This window comes from Solea solea, chromosome 10 (assembly GCF_958295425.1).
Source record: "Solea solea chromosome 10, fSolSol10.1, whole genome shotgun sequence".
Taxonomy (NCBI): Eukaryota; Metazoa; Chordata; class Actinopteri; order Pleuronectiformes; family Soleidae; genus Solea; species Solea solea.
In genome coordinates, this window is record NC_081143.1 from 22,758,284 (window position 1) to 22,780,910 (window position 22,627).

Here is a 22,627-nt window from a genome sequence, read left to right on the forward strand (position 1 = left end):
CGACGTGTGCTTTGTTTGCGCCACATTGCCACGATTTTTCATTCAAACATTTGTTTTTTTGCAATGTCATTGTTATAATTGTGGGAATATTTTGTCCCCTTTGTCCATTTTGGGGGTCGTGGGTGCTGGAGTGTTATAAATCCCGGGGGTGATTTGGGGGGTTGGGGTTGCAGATGAATTAGATTCTCTCTCGTTATTGGCCAGTTTTTGGATAACCAGCACATCATGAATGGGGCGCGGTCAAAAGTCATCCAAAGGTTGCGGGGGTCACGCAGAATGAAAAGATGCGGGGAGCAGCTTCTCATCGCCTCTGAGCGGCGCCGGGACAAAGATGCGAGTCGCACACTATTGAAAATGCGTGACTTTACGTCTTCCCACCTGACCGTGGCATCTCTGAGCTGCGTGTGAATGCGGGTCTGTGGTAAACTGACGGGCGTCTAGACGAGCAGCACGTAAACAACATGTTTTGCGAGACCTGACGCGCCTTGTGCTGTAAAATCAGAACACGTTTTCACAAAGTGCTCTTTGGTTTGCGCACAGAATCCACTATTCCCATGTGTTTGCATATTGCGCAAATCCGCCGGACGTGCCCGAGTTTAACCGTGGAAACATAACCAACAACAACAACGCCAGTGTCTCGGGGAGAAAGCAGCTCATTACCTTGTTTATGAATGACACCTCTATAAATTCTGTCTGGACGCGTTTTACGTTGGATTTCTCACCGGAATGTTTGGCTCCGTGCGCACGGTTGTTGGGACAGCTTGCCACACCACGACCCCACGCTTTCTTTGATGTTTTTACAATGTTTGTCCAGTTGCTTGGCGCACGGTTCTGCTTCATAAAAGTTTCAGACTCCGGACGACGATGGGGGCGGTCAGAGAGGGGCTGCCCTTTCCACCTCCATTCACACTGTGAAAGGCTGATGCTGCGTCCCTCGCTCTCTCATTGTGCTTCTCCGTTCGCTTATTTCGCTGTTTGAGGGGATCGACCTGAATGAGAGTTTGTCTATTGTTGCACGAGTTTTGTTTTGACCATGAAGGCGATGATTTCATGAAGCCACATTTTTAATTTATTTTTTAAAAACTTATTCTCCGTATATATTTTGTTCACCGAGTATCCAGCCCAGGGAAACACGCTGCGTGTGAATACTTCTTTCCTCTCTGCGCACAGCTTGACTTTTACGCACTACACGGATGACTACGTTTGAAAAAATATCGACAGTAATTGTCTGCCTTTATTTGAGGACCTAAATAAGGAATGGAATTACCGTTTGGGAGAATAATGCAAACGGGCAACAATGTATAAGATTTCTCGTCAGCTCTTGAAGGATATACATCTTAAAGAAACACACTGTAGTGACGCCCCCAACTCAAAAATCCCAGGACTGAGTCGGATATGTGCGTGTTTGTTGATGCTCCTGCTTTGCGAACTCTCCGACTTTTCTTTGTGTGCAAGTGTGGCGGGATCCAGTGTTGAACATGAAGGACTTTGCCCCAACAAGCTGAACTCTAACCTCTGGGTTGATGCACAAAGCACCTGCGAGAGAGAATGCAACGTTGACGAGGTGATGTCTGCGATTTAGAACATTATGAATTCATTTTCTGTTTATCTTTGAAAAACTTTCTTTGCATTGTGTTTTTTTATTTTTCTGCAGGACTGTGCAGACTTTGAGAAATGCTGCACTAACGTCTGTGGCCTCAACAGCTGTGTGGCTGCACGTTTCTCTGATGGCTCCTATGCACAGCCAGGTGGAGGCAAAGGCGACGATACCCCCACGTCCACAGCGACCTGTGAGGGCTTTATCTGCAGCCAGCAAGGAGCAACCTGTGACATCTGGGAGGGGCAGCCCATCTGCAAATGTCAGGACCGCTGCGAGAAGGAGCCCAACTTCACCTGTGCTTCAGATGGCCTCACCTACTTCAACCGCTGCTACATGGACGCAGAGGCCTGCATCCGTGGGGTCTCTTTGAATGTGGTCCCCTGTCGTTTCTACCTTGCCGGGCCGCACACCAGTCCACTGCCTCAGGACACTACAGCTAATCCCACACCTACATCGTCTCAGGAGGAGCCTCTGCCTCCAGCTCTGTACTCCAACCCTCACCATCAGTCCATCTACGTCGGCGGCACAGTCAGCTTCCACTGTGACGTCATTGGAGTCCCAAAACCTGACGTGACATGGGAGAAACAAAGTGAACGGCGAGAAAGGCTGGTCATGAGGCCTGACCAGATGTATGGCAACGTGGTCATCACAAACATCGGACAGCTGGTCATTTACAACGCCCAGGTGTGGGACACAGGTATCTACACCTGCATCGCACGGAACCCAGCAGGAGTTCTCCACGCAGACTACCCGCTGTCCGTCATCCGTCGAGCCGATGATGATTTCTTTGAGGATCCTGAGATGCCCATGGGGAGACCGTTCTCACCGGCAGATTGTCTGGCTGACGTAGACCTGAGGGTGTGCAGCGGAGAACGCCACGTGGATTGGTATTATGATACCAAGCTGGGATCTTGTATGCCGTTCAGTAACGGTGGATGTGACGACAGTCGCAACCGATTTGAGACTTATGAGGAGTGTAAAGCCTCCTGTCAGAGAGCGGGAATGGGCATCTGCTTCCTGCCTGCTGTTCAGGGACCCTGTAAATCTTGGGAGGCACGCTGGGCCTGGAACTCCATCATGAAGGAGTGCCAAGCCTTTGCCTATGGTGGCTGCCATGGGAATGCCAACAGCTTCCGCACCAAAAAGGAGTGTGAAGCAAACTGTCCAGAGCCCAAAAGGAAACCTTGTAAGACCTGTCGAGTGAAGGGGAAAATGGTGCCCAGCTTATGCCGCAGTGACTTTGCCATTGTAGGGCGACTGACGGAGCTGGTGGAGGATTTGGACTCTGGGTTAGCTCGCTTTAGCCTGGAGGAGGTCCTGAGAGATGAAAAGATGGGGCTGACCTTCTTCAACACCAAACACCTCGAGGTGACTATCGCCAAGATAGACTGGAGCTGTCCCTGCCCCAACATTACCATGGAGGAAAACCCTTTGCTGGTGATGGGTGTGGTGCAGGATGGCATAGCCGTCATCCAGTCGGACAGCTACGTCCGAGCAATAACTGAACGTAGACTCAAGAGGCTACGGGAGGTTCTGAGCAAAAAGGCCTGTGGGGCATTGTAGTGCTGCCCGGACTTAAACCTGATCACAGAGCGTCTGTGGTCAGCTTTACATTAAGTACTAGCAAGTAAAGCATCAACATTTTCAGAGTGAGAGAGAGATCATTTTATGAACTAAACAATCCGTGTTGTATATTTATCACAGCACATGTTGTACTACATTCCAGATGTGTCCAGATTTATAATAATGCAGAAATGCTCCTTTAAAATTAGTCTAAATATAGATATTATTCGTTTTGACATGTTTTCTATATTTTTCCTATTATTTTGGGCTCTTTCATTTAGTGTGTTTTCTATAGATTCCCTTGTGATAAATACTGTACTGTCAAGATTTAACGTCCAGCTCGTTTTTTCACAACTCTCTGCAAAGCACTTCTGCTAAATTAGCTTTACCGACATTCTCTGCAAAATAAATGAAGGTATTTAACAGTGTAGGTGGCTGTCTTGCGTTAAATGTAATACTGTACACAACCACGTGACTCTTACTAATTTTATTCATGTGTGCAATATAGTTTATCACTGTTCACAGTAGAATACGTCAGACCAACTAATGGAATCGCATGTGTTATGTATTAAAATGTAGGGAAACGTGACTGATTCACAGTTCTGGCAAATGTGGCAAAGCATGTGAGCTTCAGGTGTAAGTAAAGGCGCTTTGATCATCTGCTGCCAAACTGATCCACAGCGAGAGAAGGGACAACCACTGAACGCTTCACACCAAACTCTCCTTCCTGAACAGAAGACACTTGTTGTTTGCCGGCATGTCCACCTTGTGAGAGGAAACAAATGCATCATACATTAGTAAACCAATAATAATAATAATGATAATAATAATAATTGTTTTTGTGTTCAAAAGGAAACAAACAAGCAGTTTAATTACCATTTTCTCCAGGAACAAACCGCTTCTCTGTGCTAACGAGTTCAGCAGGGAGATGTCCCTGAGCCCCCACTGTGGATTCCTTAAAAGATTTAAAAATAGAACTTCTAATTATCACCCAACATCGCACACTTCCAGCAGTTACCATGTAGGTGATTTTTTTTTTTGTGATTAGATCATTTTACCTTCGCCGTAGGCTGTAGTCAAAATCAACATTGCTCTGTGGGGTGATCTGACCGTTCACTGCATATGGCTGAAACCACAGTTACACAACCATGTTTACGTTTGACAAATGCAGTGAGTGCATCTTTAGGAATCGAAAATGTTTTCTTCACTCACCCCATATGTCAATAGAAGACCTTGCGGCTTCAACACTGCTCCGGCTCCTTTGAATAAACCCTGTTAGTAAAAAGAAATGTCCTCAGGCACTAACATATTATCACACGTGACAAGAGGACGAGTGGCAGGAAGGGAAGAGCGACTGAACCCTTTTTGTTCTTGCTCTTCTGTAGAGAGTGAAAGACCTGAGGCAGATATTATAAATAGCCATTGCTTGTAGTAATTACTTGGCAAGTTATGTATCAAAATTGTTGTGGTGATATATATGTACAGTATGTATGTATGTATGTATGTATGTATGTATGTATATATATATATATATATATATATATATATACGTATATCTTGGTCTTGGAAACGGAAGGCTCTGTCCCCCGCAGTGGTCAGATATGCAAACGTGCCACAGACAGAAGCGGATGATTGATGACGTCCAAATCTTTACTGACCTCAGTCCGAAATTATTCTTGGACTTGCTGGGCCCGATTCTGACAGATTGAGTCACTGACTTTCATCAAGTTACACAATATTTTCAGTGTTTCTACTTGTTCACCAAACCCACATAGTGCAAGGACACAGGTTCAAGTGCAGAGTGGGAATCTATTTATGCAATTTACTAGTTAGTGACTCATCCAAATGATTTTAAACTTGTTGTTTAAAGATAAAAAATAGTAAGGAGATGGTTTAAATTGTAGTATTTGTGAGTATACAAATGGTGCACAATTAAATTACAACTGCAGTTTATATAAATACCACAAATTAAACATGTAGAGTATACGAGCATATAAAATAACTCTTACCTCAGTACAAGCCATGGGAGAAATGTGGATCATGTTGATGTTGACGACCAGATCGAGGCTCTCTGGCTGGATCCCTCCCCACGACTGATGGGGCAGAGAAGCATCCAGGTGCATGGCAGGTTTCACATTGTTCAGCTTGTGGTGAGCTCTGTACGCTTCTATACTGAGAATGGAAACAAAAGACATTGTTGTTGTGAATGCACTTGCCAGCACAGTCTGCCTTCATGTGTTCTGTGTCCATGTGGTATCAGTGATACATCACAGGTGTGACTGAGAGTTTTAGAATTGATTTTTACTCCTGGTTGTTAAAGCCTTGTTTGGTCTCACTTTTGATGATATTTTGCGTGGAGACTTTGGCCGTTTGACTGGGAATTGTGCCATAACGCTAACAAATGTCTCTGTATGCACTGTAGCCTTTAATGAATGGTTTCCTGTTAACATTAAATGTTCCTTATTACATCGTTACCTCAATATGTTGTTCACTTGTAAGTCACCTTGGACAAATCTGTAAATGTAAATGAAAATGTAGATTCCCTACAGTGGTTGCCATCACAACCTGCATTAAGAGCAGACCAATCACTTTCATTTGGGATAAAAATGCAGAAAAAGGCTGAATGTTTCAGAACTGTGAGGAATTTCAAGTGGTACAAAAGCATAGATCCTGAAACAGATGTTGTAATGTCTGAAGGGGCAAAGTCTGTCACTTGTGGGAGCAGCTGGCATCCAGTAAACAGCTATGGAATAACTCAATGTTACACACCAAGAAGCAGGAACATTCTAGGGCTGAAACAATTCACTGATTATTATTAATCCAATACTAAATAAAACAAAACTATTTTTGATTTTTCATCTTCTTGAATGTGAATATTTTCTGGTCTCGTTGCTTCATATAACAAAGAAATAATTTTGTGGACAAAACAAGACATTTGAAAAACATGGATTGACATTTTCCAACATTTTATGTATCAAACGATTACTTGATTAATCGAGAAAATAATCGACAGATTAATCAGCTATGAAAAAATCGTTAGTTGTAGCCCTACATTGAATATTCCTTTTAGAAATATTGTAGTGCCTTTTATAAAATACACTCTTATTCTGTTTTGACAGGTGCTTCATGAATAAAGTTATTACTACTACAGTTTATATAACATTTTAGTGCATGACTAATAAACACCGGGTTTGTAAGCAGTGAATAGGCTGCAGCAGAAACACAGATACGTTGATAAATATCGTGTGTACCTGTCTATAGACTGCTGGTCATACTCTGACGGCTGCCACGTTATATTCCGCAGGGTCTGAGCGAAGTGTGTGACGTGCTGCCCGGTACCGGAGGAGATCTCCAGCGCCTGCAGGAATCTCCCGGTGTTCACGTTCTCCCGGAGAACCGCCAGGAGGGGCTCCTTGTTCCTCTCTGCGGCGGCGGCGCACAGCATCTTCCCGACCCCTCGGTTGCAGCCGTATCGAGCTATACGGTAGAGTTTGTACAGACCCACCGTCGAACACCGGAGAGAGACTGAGTAAAGTCAGCGACGACACAACCGAATGTTTTGTTTCTGCACCGAAAATGCCGCACTTCCGCATTTACTCACGTGACTTTTCTTACGTCCTATAGGAACAGGGGGGCGTGGCAGAGCAAGGTACAGTGTTTTTCCAGCACATTATCAAACACTGTGGTCATTCAATGTTCAAAAGATGCCCAAACACAGCTCATTTACATTTAAATGGTTATTTTAAACTTAAACAGGAAGCACTTACAATATTTAATGCAGCATCCCTGGCCGAATAACGGTCTGGGTCCTTTAATGAGTGCTTTATTGAAAACTTCATTCACTCCAAACATGCCCTTAATTTATCCTGTAAGAGCTGGTGAAAAGACAAATAAATAAAATAAATACAAAATTTTACTCGCATGACAATAGGAATTATCTCCCTTTTACTCTCCTTTAGCCCTTTTAATGCTATTTCTGCTACTGGAGTGCTAAATGTACTAAACTAAACATTTCAATATGGGGATATTGCAATAAAATGTGTATATATAAACCAACTGTAATAACGTCAAATTATAGTTTTCCTTTGTAAAAGGGTTAACTGTGCTAATGAAGCTAAATGAATAATAATGAAGTGATGCTACTAGCATAACACTCACATGAACACGAAAGTACGAACTCAGATTAAAAACAACTCAAAACATACACAATATAAGATAAAACATATACAGACCTCGTGCCCTCATCAGCCAGGTGCTAAAAGAAACCACGAAAAGTGCTTGAGACTCCATTTGCAGCCTTAATTGGAGCATTTCTCTCGTTTTTTTCCTACTATTTTGTACCCTTTCAAAATAAAAGCTTTTGAATAGATGGACCTTCCACAATAAAAGTGAGACAAAATGTAGGTCATTTACATTTAATATATAAAGAATGACTTAAAACAAGGTTTAGAATGAAGCAATGGGATAAATGTTTAAAATAATTTAAACATAAAAAACAAATTACAAACTAAAACAAACATTGATCGACATATCCTATTCGATATGTATTTATTTATTTATTGCAAGTTTTACCCATTTCTCCTGGAGGTTGAATTCAAATCTAAGGGACACAAAAACAGCAACTTATAATAAGTTAACATTCATGGTCTGTCTGACAGACAGATGGGAATAAATAAAAACAGCACAACACAGGAATGTCAGAGTGGTAAAGTAAAGGTAAACAAAAACTTAATATCCCTTATTTCAGTCTATCATGCAGCACCTGTGCAAAATCCGGTGAATAGATATTATATACCCCTACAAAGTTTGTAATTTATTTTATAATTACACAAAATCTTTGTACAACATTTTACCTGACAGGCTACCAGAAAAAATATGTGGAACCTTAAGTTATGCAGACACACCATTATTGTGAGGGAACCCCTTAAGGCGTCTTAAAATGATCTACAGTTGTTTAATTGTTCATATTGTCATAGTGTCAAGAAGTAAGAAACCAGCAGTTACCATTGTCACAGCAATGTGACAAAAATCTGAAAAAAAAACATTTTAATATTCAAGAAAAGGATAAGACTGGGTTGGAATAAGTGGGCACTCAGATACTGGAATGCAGACACTTGAAGGGTGTGCTTCCACTGATGTGGTAAATTGGGGCATTGCAACCTCCTGCTGTATTTGAAGGCTCCTTTCCAGCAATGATTTCACCACAAAATACCAGGAACTTTTAAGTACACAGAACCTTTTCAAGACACTAAAAGTTTCCTGCAGAACACCGTGGAAGACCAGGGAAGATTAGGCAAATAAACAAAGACGGTATTCAGTGATGTGGAGGCTGCCCTCATGCAGGTGTGAGTGACCTGTCCTTCTCATCCAGCCCAGCATCACATTTTGCATTTTGACTCTGCTCATTATCTACATCGAGCGGCGTCTGTGGTGTGTCACGAGACGCCTCCTGACTCTCAGTTGGACCATTTTGCACCGGAGGTGGATTCTGACATAGGAACGTCTGGTGATTGCCATGCGCATCCAGGTTGGTCGTGGTCGTGATCGCAGAATCACTGAAGATCGTGTTTGAGAAGATGGAGTTGAAAGTGAACGAGGAGCCAACAAGTGACTCCTGCACGGGGGGTTTGGAGCAGTCGACGGGGACGACAACTGCTGGGTCTCTGGGAGGTTTAAGAGGAGGAACTGGCTCAGGTTCATTGTTTTTAGTGTCTGGTTGTGGTTGTTGATTCGGACTTGCTGTTTCCGTTTGACTATTGCTCCCTTCTGAAACTTGGGCTTGGAGAGAGTCTGTCTGAGCTTTCACCCTGCAGTCACTGTGGACACTGGAGTGCCGCGATGAGCCCTCTGCTGTCGATATGACATTACTGGCACGGGGGAGGCTTTTAGGTGACCTGGGCCCTTTGAGTCTCCTCTCTTTCCCAAGTGGGGTAGAGAAGCAGTTGAGGCAGCCAGACATTGAGGATGACTTCCCCTGAACATATAGCACAGTGAGTGGTGAGCAAACTGAGACATGGGTGGTTTCAGCTTTGCTTGAGCCTGATTTGGAATTAAGTCCACCGATTGCTCCCCCTGAATCTGATGAGCGCCGTGTCATTTTTCCTCTTGACCCCTTTCGGATGCTCCTTGTACCCCTTGTGAGCCAGAAGTCCTGAGAGAGCCCCAGACTCTGTTTTGGTACAGGCTGGTGATCTGAACTGATGGCAATGGTGGAAGCTTTGTTCTTGTGTTGAGGGGTAGAGGCACCGATGGGTGACTGGCAGGAGAAGAATGAATGGTGTGACGGGGGCTGCTGAACAGGGCTGCTGCCATTTGACCAGGGCTCGTTCTCCATACTCATGCTGAACTCACCGCTGCTCTCACTGTGGGCTCGACTCTGGGCGGCACTCGGAGCTGGAAATAGATTATGATGTTTACTAAAGAGTTTTAGAGCACATAAACATATATGCACACACTTTAATTCCAGCCACGACAACATCTGTCAACAGCATTAAGCTTTATATCGTTAATGACCGACAAGGGGCAGCAGAGGCAAGTCTTGGAGTAACAGTTGTTGGCCTGGAGATTAATATAAAACAAGGTCACGATGACGATTTGATGGATTTACTGTAATTCCTCAGCTGGTAATACATCTGTATGCATGCTGTTTCCTCTAAATGAGGCTTTACCGTGATTCTGTAGCTCATCATTGTCCTCAAACCCAAGTGGCACCGCACTATCATTTGAATCCTTATCTGTTGGACATAAAACACAATATCACTGAATATCTCAAAGTGATATTTCCAACACATCTTGCTAGTGCACTACAAAATAAAAAAGTGCTATTCTTCTCTCAACCATGTTGTTTTTTCCTAACTTCAAACTAATGAAGATGACACTAAGCAAACGTATGGTTGATGGATGCCTCTACCTGTCACCCACAGCTCAGAAACATCTGGAACAGTGTCCAGTGTGCTGTCAGCAGCCCGGAGGTGGCCCAATGGTGGAGTGGTGGATTGATGAAGGTGGAGAATGGACAAGATGGAGGTGGTAAGGGATGACGTCAGTGTGCCCTTCCTTTCCCCCTCCATGTCAGCCTCTGACCCCTGCAGCTGCTGTGAGCTGTCTGCCCACAAGGCTGCGGGAGAGGCCAAGCTGCTCATGGCTGCGTAGTTGGAGTGAGAGATGGTAGAAGAGGGAGGAAGTGGAGGAGGACGAGGAGAAGGTAGGTGGTAGTAAGGTGAAATTGTAATGGAAGCTATGAGGCATTTCTTTTGTGGTGCTAAAAGCGTGAGGACATAACCACCTGTCATTCTCTATAAAGCAGTAAATAAGCTGTGTTGTTTTGGATAGTTGTGGTTTTTTAAGTGTGACTGTATGAGGTGTTGATACAAAACAAACAGACTTTAATGAAGGATTTATCTAGTAAAATCTTTTTTTCCCCTTTCATGAAGTGAAGTAAGCCTTTTGTTTAGTGGCTAAAAATACACAGGGTTGCAGCAGGAGACCGTACAGCTAAGGCAGTACCTCATATAATTACACATTAAAAAAACTTCAACTGTCACTTAAATCATGCAAATTATTTTGAATTAGTGTCATGATTGATTTTGCCATGGATGGACACATTAATAGCACAATTTTACTCTTTGCTGATGATAATTCCAACTCAAGTTAATATAACATTAACAGTATGTGACGTGATAGATGAGGAAAAAAATAAAAATATCCATTTTAATCCAGTTAGGAGTTAAAGAAATGGCTACAGACACTGCACCACAGTCTTTCTTACACATGGATCGACGGAAGATGGACTTGACTTTGTCTCTGTCCTTCAGCCTGCTCCTCATACGGGGAAACATTTTCAGCGTTGCTTTTTTTTTTTCACAGCAAACACGGACACATGAGAGGGGAGGAGGTGATGATTGGAGGGAGGTGAAGGATGCAAACAGAGAGACACAGAGAGAGGATGGGGTGAGGGAGGGAAGGAAATGACAAGGGAGGAAGGTGTCAGGAAGTAGAAAGGGCATACAGAAATACAACGGAAGTGAAAGACACAAGGGACACACGTTACTGTTGAGGAAAGTTCACACATGTCATGCATTATGAAGAATGACAGTTTGGACACGACGTATAATATTTATTTGACTGTAAACACAATGAATACAGTGAAATACCTCCATTATTTCTCTGGATGATTTGGACACTTATTTTTATTGAATTATTGAGATCTCATTTTTTTGTGTTAACCCTTAATATGTAGTGTAGACAAAAATGTACATTAATATGTCGTCTGTCTGTGAGATAATCTGGTGAATCCAAGGCGGTTACACTTACTGTTACTGTTACGCCTGGGTGAAGCGGCATCGCCTGAGCCGTCTGAGCTGAGCAGGGAGCCGTTGTCGTGACAGGACACGTGTGGCTCCGTGACACCTGAGTGTGTCGGTGTGGGGGGGCGTCCCGTTACTTGCTCTCTGCTGTTGGATTTGATCAGCTTCTTCAGTTTCAGAGTGATCCAGTTTCCACGTCTGTGGGGGGAGAAGATACATAATAGGAACAAGAGAGAGAGAGAGACACACACAGATAAAACCTATTTACCGGAGCCAAGTTGACCTGGCACCACACATTTTTAGTTTTGGTTTATTTGCACATTATGTAACAGAATAACTGAAATCAATATAGGTAAGGCATTGTGCAGGGCAGCTTAGGAGCCAAGAAAACTAAACAACAGTCCCACTAGTCAGCAACGAAAACCAGCCATGAAGACGAAACAGTGAACAGAGAAAAATCTGTAATGATTGAAAGACACTGTTCCAAAGAGATGGTCCTCTGTATTTTAATGTATTGATTAAGGGAAGTCAGACAAAATGGAGGATGAAAGTATTATAGACTTAGTGAACTGAAAATCTATATTTTTGTTAAACAGAACCTGCCTTTAACATTCTACCCTTGCATATACTCTTATGTCCCTCCTGCTGACATACTCATATGGAATTATCATCCATTTCAGTAATTCCTCTTTACAAAGCATTCTATCATCTCACAGCTCAGTGCTTCGGTTTCACGATGCACAACTTTACTGTTTGGGTTCATCATCACTGCTCTCATGACACTGCTTTTCAGTGAAAACCCACCTGCCAACTGCTCAGTCATCAGAGAAGGTTTGCAACTAGCTGGTGATTGCCAGAGTCAGTTATTCAGTGTCACAGTAGGTTATTCATTAGTAATAAACAAAATAATGTGGTTGACACTTTCACAGATGACTTACTTGCGAGGAGGCGAGGGTTCATAAAACTTGTACTGGTCCATTATCTTCTCCTCCAGCTTCTCCTTCTGCCTCCTCAAATCATTAAGCTTGTCACTGAACAGAGATAAGCACAGAGCGGAAATAGATCATCAATTACATGCCCTGATCCTGCTGTTAAGTAATGTGGGTTTCTGGTGTCCTACATAGTCTGAAGCTATTTAAAACACTGAGCTTTAATGTGTGAGATCATTTATAAAAATAACACAGTCTGCTGTAAATGACAACAACACACTGTTTGATGCTAGTGCCGCTGTAATATTCTGCTTACATATACTGTCGCTCTTCAACATGAAACAGATCCTTGCTCTCCATATTCTGCTCCAACAGTGTTCGGTTCTGCAGCATCAGCGTCTCGATCTGGCCGAGCAGGTGTCGATTCTCTTCCTCCAGGTTGCCCTTTAACTGGCTCAGCAGCTAAAGATCACAAAGACAACCTGACGTAAATGTGTGTGAAAAAAAGAAAGAAAGAAAGAAAGAAAGAGAGAAAAAAAGAAAGACAGATTATGAGTTCTGTTCATAATCACACCAGTGCACGTCTTTTACCTCACACTGGTTGCTGAGTTTTGTGGAGGCGATGTCCACCTGCTGAAACTCCTTCTTGAGCTTGGAGTAGTCGGCCTCCAGCCAGGTGTGCTCCAGCTTGGCCTCGTTCAGCTGGCTCTTGAGCTCCTTGTGATCGGCTGTCAGCATCTCGTTGTCGTTGAGTAGCTGACGGTACGTCTGGTTCAGCCTGAAAAAAAATAATCACAAATGATAATCAATCATGGATGAGAGGGATTCCCAATAGCAGGGGTGTTGGTCTGGATGCAACATACACGGAGCAGAACACCCATTTACACGTTGTGCATTGTCCGGAATTCCTCCTGCTGTGTTCTCACATGAGCTCATTTGGGCATTAACCAGAGATTACACTGGTGGATATTTGTGTCCACACATTCTCCAGAAAACATGTCTGAAACCAGCAATAGTGCATGGCGCTTTTGAGTGAGCTTGCTCACCAGTCCTTCTCATCGCGCAGTCGGCAGCATTCAGCTGCAGTGCTCTTGTGCTGCTCTTTCTCCAGACTCATCCTCATCTGCTCCTCCCTCAGGGCTTTCTCCAGGTCTTCTAGCTTGGCTCGCTGCTGCAGCAGATTATTGTATCTACAGCCAGACACAAACACACACATTAAATACAGGAATCTCATACCCGGACAGTCTATCGATAGAGCCCTGCCTATTCTCTCCCACACCTGTCCTGCAGTGTGCGATGCTCCAGCTCTAGAGTGCGGTGAGCGTTTTTCAGACAGCCATGTTTGCCCATTAGGGCCTCACACTCCATGGCTTGGTGCTCGTGCAGAGCTGCGAGACGCTCATGATCCCGTAACAGCTGCTCGTAGACACCACGCAGCTCTTCACGATCCCGTATGGCAATGTCCCGCTCAGTTTCTGTCCCTGATTGCTGCTGCTGCAACTGAGCATTCTGGGCCATGAGGGACGCACTCTGTGAGTTCAGCGTAGATTTCTCCACCTAGAGCAGAAGAAAGCAAAGTTGAATTGGTGATTAATATGGTATGAATGTCTGCAGCAGCTTTGAGTGATCATCAAGAGCAGAAAAGCGGTATATAGACCATTTACCATTTAGAATAACCAACTTACCCTCTGAAACACAGCCAAATTTGGCAAGCCTTTCAGTGTAGTGTCTTCACAGACAGGACTATGAACTGTAGCATTAAACATACTGTGAGGTGTGGTACCTGCAGGTTGGCATTGTGTGTCTGCAGGGTGGTGTTGTTCTCCTGCAGTGAGGCCGCCTGTCTCTGAAGGGCGAGGATCTGAGCCTGCTGACTGTCGGACTGACTCTCCAGCTGCTTCTGCTGGGCCAGCGTAGCCTGGCGCTCGGCCTCCAGTGTTGCATTCTGTATTCAAGAGGTGCGGATACAGTGTGAAGAGAGATGAGGAGACGAGAGAAGAGAGAAGAGAGAAGAGAGAAGAAGAGAGAAGAGAAGAGAATGTTTTAAAGCCCACCACACACCTTAAGGCTCCAGTGCTGAACCGCTATTGCCCCCTGTGGACTTCTAAAACAATGCAGTCTTCTTACCTAGTTTCCCCAACCTTAACCATAATCAGCTAATGCCCAGCGGTGTGCAAAGACATTTGGAAGGGAAGGGATGAAAATTAAAAGAGCACCTATTGTGCACTGGTGGGGCATTTTATGTTGACCTAAACTTGACCATCTCTAAAAATATGGTTCTGCCACATTAGGACCAGGTTTTAGTTTCCATGAGGACTCCTGGTCCTGATGAGGTATGTGTTCATATCAGAAAAACTCAGAAAGAGGTAACAAATACAAAAACACACAGTGAGGCACTGTGTTCTGATGCTTTCTATGATGCTTCTGTACTTAATCTGTTGTAAATCTGTCTTGTAATGTAACGTTACTTGTCCACACTGTCTCCAGAACAGCTGAAAAACTCACGTTATACACTACAGTACAGCTTAAATAAATTTACTAATAGGTCATACTTTAGCTTTGGCTTCGACTTACGTTCCTCTCCACTTCAATGAGACGGTCTTTGAGCTTCAGCAGTTCCTTAGTGGCCTCCTGGCTTTCACGCAGCCATTCACTTACTGCTTTGCTGGCCTGTGAAGGAGGGTTGGGGCTTGAAGCTGTCCACTCCTCCTCCTGCCTCTGCTGCAAAGCCTCATAGCTCAGCTTCACCTGTGTGATTGTAAAAGAGTCACGGTGCTTAAATATGCAAAAAAAAACAACTCATGATTTTCAGTTTGTCTTTTCACCAGGCCTGGACACTTACAGCTCTGAGCTCGTGACGTAGCTGTTGGTTCAGGGTGGAGGATTCCTGCAGACGAGCCTCCAGAGCAGCGATCTTGTCCTCTTTGATGTGAAGTGAGTCTTTCAAAGATGACAAAAACTCTGACTCCAGCATCTTGAACCTGCTGCATAGAGTAAAGAAGGACTTTGGCATTATAATACCTCTCATTTCTTATCATGTTAAGGTTGCAGCATTGGAAAGACAAAGTTTGAAGCAGTATCCGAGCACCTGTTGTCTGGGGACTCGCGTTCAGTCTGCTCTGTGCTCTCCTGGTTCAGGACCTTCACCTCCAGCTCATGGCTCAGCCTCTCCAGTTCATTGTCTCTCTGCTGGGCCTTGAGCTTCTCACTCACCAGCTCCTGGAAATAGACAGTATACCTGGATTTTAGATGACTAATTTCATTTGATTGTTTAGGCGATGCCTTTCTATGGTTCAAGTTCATACAAGGACATAAATTGAATGAAAGCTTTCAATCAAAACAGAGGGACAATTTCCAAACACATGACTGGTTTAGTACGGATGATGTTGTGGAGTAAAAAATACATTATGCATGTTTTAGATCTTAACATATGTTTATATGTGCAACATCATGATACACAGGCAGAGGGCACCTGTAGTGATCCTATAAGGGAACATCAGTGAAATGTCAGAACAGGTCGAGGCAGATTTATTTCGTCAGTCAGCGTTAGCTCGACAGCATGCACGTCCTGCCCTCACCTCCCTGAGCGTGGCCAGGGTCCTCTGGTCGATAGCAGTTTGCTTGGTCAGTTCCCTGTTGTCTCTTTCCAGGCCTTTGACCCTATCAGCAGTCTCCCTTAACCCCTCCACCTCCTTCACAAGCAAACGCATCTCCCGCTCCAGGCTGGCCATGCAGACATTACTGCTGTCTAAGTTGGCTTCCTGGATTTCAGCCTGACAAAGAGGAAGCAGTCCATTCATTCACAGGCAATGCAAGTGCACACATAATCCTTCCTTAGACTAGCAACTGACAATTCTACTCTCAACTTTACTGTTTACTGTTAACAACCTGCTGGCGAAGTCGTCGGTTCTCCTTCTCCAGCTGCCTCTTGTCTTTCTCCAGACCCATCGTCTCCTGCTCCAGCCTCTGCTTCTCTGTTTCCACTTGCTCGAGGCGTCTTGCAGAAATTCGAAGTTCCTCAAAAGAGGCCTGAAGACTCTGGTTCTCTGCCTCTAGCTCCTGCACCTCTGCCTCCAGACTTTGGATTTTACGCTCTAAAGAGATGGAGGGTTGCGACAGAAATACATTATTTAGCAATTGTTTAATCCAATTGTGAAACTTCAATTTTTCTTTGATTCACAGTTGTGTACCAGTATTGTCCATAGAAGTCTGAAGCTGCTGATTAACTGTTTCCAAAGTCTTGCATTTAGCTTCCAACCTCTGGATGTGCTTGCTGGCATAGGAGGACCTCAAAGTCGCTGGCTGTCCTGTGAAGATGCTGTCGTGGCAGGGACTGCTACTCTTCGAGCCAGGGGAATGATCACATGATCCCACAAAACAATGGAGCCTGTTGTGGATGTTTTCTAAGACTTCCAGGTCAGACATCAGTTCTTTGAAATGGCCTTCTTTGCCTCTGTCCTCTTGTGGTCCCCTCTCTTCAATATGAAGGTGAGGATTATCTGTGACGACAATCTCACTTTGGACTCCCACCGTGTCTGGTGGCTGATGGGAGTTTGAGGTCCCATTCAGACTCTGCTGCTGTGTGGTTCTGTGTGGGAATATATCAGTGCCATTTTCTGTATTTGAGCTGGTGTGTAGCCCTGAGGGCTCATTGACTGATGAGGTCCAGCTGACACGGTCACACTCACAGTGGTGACTGTGTTTGGGCTGCAGGCTCTTGCTGCTAGAAGCTGCTCTGAGTTCCTCAATGGTCCTCAGGAGACCTTGGTTCTCCTTCTCCAGCCTCAACACCTGACTGCGGGTTCTCTCGCTCACTTCCATACTCAGGGTCTGTTGCCCTGTACACAAACACAATGTGACATTTAGTTTTTCTTTACATCAGAATGAACCTTTTATAGTTATATTAGGAGCTGGTCATTTCTACAGAGACCATTTGGACCACCATGTTTTTACAATAGTCCACAATCGACTATTGCGGTGAGGGTAAACGCACCTTCACCAGTTAATGTTGCTGCATTTTGCACACTGAACCTTTAACCTTTTGTCCAAGACAAGAGAGAACTAAAGAAAGGACTAAACATTTAAAGATGTAGTTTGTTTTTGCAGGAAGATTCCTTGAAGGTACATTTCCTAAAAGAGTGCAAATATTGTGGCACATATTTTTGCACAGGGAAAACATAAGAATAATACTTAAAAGAATACATTCCCTTAAAGCAACTATATCTACATACCAGCTCATTATCTATCTCCTTCATTAACATGATGTGTCATTATTTCGCCCTAACACCAGTTCTTCTTACCCTGGGAGTTCTCGGTGGTCTTGGAGAGCTGCTCTAACTCCCACCCCAGTTGCTGTGACTCCTCCATGCTTCTCCTCTGATCCAAACACAAAGTCAGGTTTTCCTCCTGCAGCTCCTCCATGCGCCTCCGATCTGCCTCTCTCTCCTGAAGGGAAAAACACAAAGTGATCGGAACATTGTGGGCATAATGTTTTCGCTTGTCCTTTGTGATCCTACAAACACACAAGGCTACATGACAGTAGCAAAAAGGGAACATCTCCTTGGATGCTCATGTCTGCTCTGACCTGTTCCATGTCATGGACCTGGGCTTTAAGCATCAGACTGTGTTTCTCCAGCTGGTGGAGTTTATCTGAACGTGCCCTCCAGCCGGCCAACTGATCCTCCAGCACTTCTTTGGTCTCTTGCAGCACCCTGTTATCCTCCTTTAGCTCCTGAAAAACACACACACACACACACACAAGCCTTTCTCAGTATTTACCTATTTCCAAGGTTCTGAGCAAGTGAGAAATACAAACAGAACATTTCAAAAATGCTCCACATAAAACACAGCATTTGCCTCCACTTTGGCCTTGTAGAACTCCAGCTTGTGCAGTTGCTCTCTGTAACGGCCCACTTCGCTCTCCAGTTTGTCTGCTTTGATGGCTCGCTCTCTCAGGGTGTCCAGCTCATCGCGGTAGCTTCGTGCTGCGCGTGCGTCCCCAAGCAGTTGGCAGTTCTGGTGAAGATTCATTCAGAAGACAGATAGATTTTTAGAGCTGCAAATGTTATCTTGACTATAGTCTTTAGTGTGGAATCCCTATGTTTTTTTCTCATGTCATTGTTATACTTATTTCATATTTCTATAATTACATAGGATCATCTATGTGAACAGGGTGTTGCTGACGGTAACTACACGGCAGAGAATTACAACCATGGATGTTTATGTGTCTTTAAAAATCACTGTTTTGGTTTTAAGACCTAAGTTGTTTCAGGTACAGCAAGGAAATATTCTTAAGAAAAATGATAAAGCCACTGAACACTACTATACTGCTACTAAAACAGTTAACAGACAAAGTTAACGCTTAATTGGCAGTGCATTCATTTTCTAAAGAGAACATACAGTAAGTACATTGATCAGGTGACCACAAACATCTTCAAAATAATCTACTGGAGGTAGAAACAAGCAGTTGTGTGCTAGTTTCTTCTACAAGTGGACAAACCTGTTCTGTTTTAACTTCCTGTTAATAACTGACTCATGTACCATGCTAAATAGTACAACAAACCTAAGCCCCAAAGCATATAAATAAAAATTTTACATCTCCTGTTTAGATAAATCCATGAGATTTACATGTATCTCTGAGTTCAGAGGCTTACATTTGCCATCATTAAGCGCTGCTCTGCTGCAAAGTATGCTGTGCATTAATCTGTGTGTAATCTGCACGGGAGGTCAGGAGGTTACTGTGGTTCACTGTCAGAATAAGATGCAATAACTTCAAACCTCCTGCTGGATCCTCTTCAGCTCCGTCTCCATGTTCTCTAGCTCATGTCTGCAGTCCAGCATCTGTTCACTCTTCTCCTCTCTGGTGTGGTCAGCCGTGACATGGAGAGAGACAAGCAAACATGTAAGTTACAGTGCACTATTTACAACTTTGTGGCAATAGTTTTATATATATATGAACATGTCTGGATGTAGGAGAAAGCACATCCTTGTATCCAATTTTATCTATACAACAAAACATACATGGCAAATGATTATATATGGTTAAGCCCTGAATTGCACATACCTACATTTCATTAAAAACTCAATGCTAATGATAATCATGCACATGATTACAGAGCCACTGCATAGATCTTTCAAAGGGGAAAAGTCAGGTCGAACTTGATGCTTTAAATCAGGGGTGTCAAACATATGGCCCGCGGGCCAGAACCTCCCCAAATAATTTGTAAATTATTATTTACAATGATAATGCGAAATACTCTATTACTACATCTTAGTATTATTTAGTCACAGTTTATTTATTTACTTTTTGTACTATTTAGTCACAGATATCAGGAACTAAAAAAATAGTATAGCTATTTTTTATTTCTGACTAAATGATTTGTGCCTTTGTGGGTCCACTATTATCTGTAAGAAGTTGTAATGCACATGTGTAGATGGTTAACTTAGGCAAACTATTGTTGAAATTGCACTTATTTTCCTCAAGGTTATGCTATTGGTTTTAATGGTCCGGCCCACTTGAGCTCAAATTGCTCTGTATGTGGCCGCTGAATTATACTGACTTTGACCAGCCCTGCTTTAAATGATGTTGTGTGACTGTGAGCATCACATCAAGAGAGGGCTATACAGCTGAGAACATGGGGATGGAGGGCAAAGATGGAACTAAGATCTTGATCAGACCATGGATTACAGTGGGCTGTGTGTGTGTGCGTGTCTGCTTTTGCAGAGAATGCAGAGTAATGTGGGTCAGTGTTAGTGCACAACCATGCAACCTGCCAAGCCGGCAAAAATGTGGGCCAAACTCCCCGGGCGTCTCTTATGCTGTAGTATCCCTCTCTCTCTCTCTCTCTCTCTCTCTCTCTCTCTCTGCCACTCATTCACTCTCTGCTGGCAGCTCCCCAGAGCACAGGCCACCTCTTCAGCAATAAACTCCCAGAGGAGGAAACTTATACCAGGAAACATTTCACCAAATAATTGACAGTCCTGACCACATAACAATCACAGTTTAATATTCTGTATCTGAGATGCAGCCCAATGTGCAGCTGCTGAATTATTGTTGGATACTCACAGTTCTTGTCTGAGTCGCCTGATCTTGGCCTTGGAGCCAGCAAGCTCCACAGCCAGATGTTGCTGAGACCCGGCCTGCTGCTGCTGCTGAATGCTGGGAGAGAAGCTGCCTGACTGTGGGCTGATGGGGCTACTGAGCAAACTGACCATGCCCTCCTTTTCCTGCATTAGCTCAGCTATAGTCTTCAGGGAATAAATGAAAGAGGAATACAGCAGGTTAGAAATGACACAGTCAGTGTACACACTCAGTAGAACTTCATTGTTGTGTTTGCAGCTGATGTCCTTTACTAGAATAAGGTTGCTGTTTTCTCAACTCAACTCAAACTTTATTTCTAAAGCACCTTTCAAACGACAGCAGTCGACCAAAGTGCTGTACAGATAGAGGCACAGGTTACAAACAAAAATACGTAAATACATAAATAGATGAGAATAAAGACAATCAAATTACTGTAATCAGTAAAAACAATAGAACAGAACATTTGCATGAGGTCATTTATGAAACCCCAGAGAGAAGAAGTGGGTTTTAAAGGAGGATTTAAGTCTAATAAGGTTCTAATTTAGAGGGGGAGACTGTTCCAGAGTCTGGGGTCTTGACATAAAACAAATCACTTTCTGTGTGCAGTGCAGGGATGTTGACAGGTGACATGAGATGTACACACTGCTACGTTGAGATTACACGGAGAGTCAAATCTAACCGACACCTGTTTACATTTAAATGTTCCACACTTCAATTTTACATGTTTTTTTTTTTTACATTTATGTACAACCCCTTTCTTGAAAAAAAACACAAAAAAACAAAACATAAAATATAGCTACCTCCAAGTGGGTGTCCCTCTGGTCCAACAGGTGTTGGAGGTGTGTGGCCATGTTTCTGGCTTCAATCTCCACCTCATCTGGGTTCATCTCACTGGACTCCAACCACTGCAGATCCAGTATGTTCTCCTGACTGTGGGTCAACTGGTAAACACAAGAATTCATAATGAATAAACTTGCTGCAGCCTCAAGGTCTCAAGGTTTATTTAATATAGTATAGTCTATAGTTGCAGGTAAAAAAAAACAGACTCTAAGTCCAAGTAATTAAAAAAGAGAAAAGAGAAACAGGGAATCAAATGTTTTGTGCACCTTACAGAGGCTGATCTTAACACATTCAGAGGCTGAGTTTCTGTTAGAAATGCTGTTGTACCTCCTGAATATGTGCAGCGATCGCAGCTTTGGTGTCAAAGTCGAGCGTCTGGATCGTCTCGATGTACTCCTCTTTCTTCTCGCACTGGAAATAAACGCGTACATATGTGGAAATAGGAAATCAGCTGCTGCTCTGGCTTCATCTTAAGAGGTGAACAATGTTCATGAGCAAACAAATGAGACAGTCAGTGTTTTACCTGGACTGCACATCCCAAAAGTAACAGCAACAGCTTCTTCATTTCCTCCAGACTTTGTGCTGTGAGGAGTAACATTTAAAAAAAAATAAAAATAAGGGTCATTATCTGAAATAAAATCAGATTGCAGACCTTCACGCTGCTATCATGGGTTTAAACAGGCCAAAGCTCTGCCGGCTGAATTTAGGTCACAGCCACTATAGATCAGGCTGATAGATCAAGCACACAACGAGCTGAGGCAGTCTGTTTGTGTGGAAATACTAAAGCTATGCTTTGCTGTGTAACACTGTTTTAGAAACAAATACTTGAATATTAATAGTTTGCTTTTGTCATTGCTGTGTACACATTGACACATGTGTGGCCAATGAAACAATAGGTAAATCATATGAAACCAGCAAAAAAATCTACAGCATCAGCAACTTCCAATCATATAGTAAATTAGCAGTTCCAATAAAGTGGAAATAAAAAAGGCGTTTTTTAAAAGAGCATACCACAGTAAGGAGTTCTGTTAAGCAGCAACACGTTTGGCAAAGGAGTCATGATTAACTGTCTCAGATCATCCTGCAGGAAAAGAGAAGCAGAGAGAATGACAAGGGTTAAGAAAAAAGGACAATAAGCACATTTTGGCCTAAATAAAGCATATCTTAGGCTTGGAGCCAGTCTGTCTGAAAGCACAGGAGCGTATGTATGAGCCGCACATAGCAGCCGCCTCAAACATGTATAGAAACACGGCCAACAAATGGACCTGTGCTCTGAATGAGAGAGTGACAGAGCCAGTTTCCCCGGTGC

At 43.4% G+C, this 22,627-nt stretch overlaps 3 protein-coding genes across 6 annotated transcripts in view; 1 reads left to right on the forward strand and 2 right to left on the reverse strand.

Annotated features, from left to right (window-relative positions):
• The first annotated feature begins 71 nt into the window (after nt 1-71).
• Nucleotides 72-3,458, forward strand: wfikkn1 (WAP, follistatin/kazal, immunoglobulin, kunitz and netrin domain containing 1). Its single transcript, XM_058640143.1, has 2 exons — nt 72-1,564; nt 1,655-3,458. The coding sequence occupies exons 1-2, from the start codon at nt 1,298-1,300 to the stop codon at nt 3,161-3,163; spliced, it is 1,776 nt and encodes a 591-aa protein (XP_058496126.1). The 5' UTR covers nt 72-1,297; the 3' UTR covers nt 3,164-3,458.
• A 177-nt stretch (nt 3,459-3,635) lies between these two features.
• On the reverse strand, nt 3,636-6,762 carry mettl26 (methyltransferase like 26). Its single transcript, XM_058640145.1, has 6 exons — nt 6,415-6,762; nt 5,173-5,335; nt 4,376-4,435; nt 4,222-4,289; nt 4,040-4,118; nt 3,636-3,928 (listed from the first exon to the last, which is right to left on the reverse strand). The coding sequence occupies exons 1-6, from the start codon at nt 6,606-6,608 to the stop codon at nt 3,872-3,874; spliced, it is 621 nt and encodes a 206-aa protein (XP_058496128.1). The 5' UTR covers nt 6,609-6,762; the 3' UTR covers nt 3,636-3,871.
• An 836-nt stretch (nt 6,763-7,598) lies between these two features.
• LOC131466710 (girdin-like) overlaps nt 7,599-22,627 on the reverse strand; it is a 29,784-nt gene continuing 14,755 nt past the window's right edge. The window contains exons 4-29 of one of the 4 annotated variants that reach the window (XM_058640140.1): nt 22,330-22,399; nt 21,842-21,900; nt 21,646-21,729; nt 21,279-21,419; nt 20,464-20,645; nt 19,176-19,257; nt 18,255-18,413; nt 17,983-18,129; nt 17,699-17,843; nt 16,589-17,236; nt 16,287-16,492; nt 15,977-16,171; nt 15,487-15,617; nt 15,241-15,379; nt 14,973-15,146; nt 14,182-14,343; nt 13,678-13,955; nt 13,445-13,588; nt 12,990-13,176; nt 12,715-12,860; nt 12,408-12,500; nt 11,477-11,667; nt 10,932-11,012; nt 10,074-10,307; nt 9,832-9,897; nt 7,599-9,556 (exon numbers count right to left, since the gene is read on the reverse strand). In XM_058640140.1, the coding sequence (XP_058496123.1) occupies nt 8,499-9,556; nt 9,832-9,897; nt 10,074-10,307; nt 10,932-11,012; nt 11,477-11,667; nt 12,408-12,500; nt 12,715-12,860; nt 12,990-13,176; nt 13,445-13,588; nt 13,678-13,955; nt 14,182-14,343; nt 14,973-15,146; nt 15,241-15,379; nt 15,487-15,617; nt 15,977-16,171; nt 16,287-16,492; nt 16,589-17,236; nt 17,699-17,843; nt 17,983-18,129; nt 18,255-18,413; nt 19,176-19,257; nt 20,464-20,645; nt 21,279-21,419; nt 21,646-21,729; nt 21,842-21,900; nt 22,330-22,399 (5,202 nt within the window). In that variant the 3' untranslated portion in view covers nt 7,599-8,498. Of the gene's footprint in view, nt 9,557-9,831; nt 9,898-10,073; nt 10,308-10,931; nt 11,013-11,476; nt 11,668-12,407; nt 12,501-12,714; nt 12,861-12,989; nt 13,177-13,444; nt 13,589-13,677; nt 13,956-14,181; nt 14,344-14,972; nt 15,147-15,240; nt 15,383-15,486; nt 15,618-15,976; nt 16,172-16,286; nt 16,493-16,588; nt 17,237-17,698; nt 17,844-17,982; nt 18,130-18,254; nt 18,414-19,175; nt 19,258-20,463; nt 20,646-21,278; nt 21,420-21,645; nt 21,730-21,841; nt 21,901-22,329; nt 22,400-22,627 lie in introns of all 4 variants that reach the window. The other 3 variants (XM_058640139.1, XM_058640141.1, XM_058640142.1) reach the window with 3 other exon arrangements.

Bases quoted from the DNA above. Each gene is read 5' to 3' on its own strand.
- wfikkn1 (XM_058640143.1), top strand. From the start codon at position 1,298: ATGTATAAGATTTCTCGTCAGCTCTTGAAGGATATACATCTTAAAGAA. The intron at 1,565-1,654 runs GTGATGTCTGCG...ATTTTTCTGCAG, and splicing joins GAGAATGCAACGTTGACGAG to GACTGTGCAGACTTTGAGAA.
- mettl26 (XM_058640145.1), bottom strand. From the start codon at position 6,608: ATGCTGTGCGCCGCCGCCGCAGAGAGGAACAAGGAGCCCCTCCTGGCG. The intron at 4,290-4,375 runs GTGAGTGAAGAA...CTGTGGTTTCAG, and splicing joins GTCTTCTATTGACATATGGG to CCATATGCAGTGAACGGTCA. The intron at 4,119-4,221 runs GTAAAATGATCT...AAATCTTTTAAG, and splicing joins GACTACAGCCTACGGCGAAG to GAATCCACAGTGGGGGCTCA.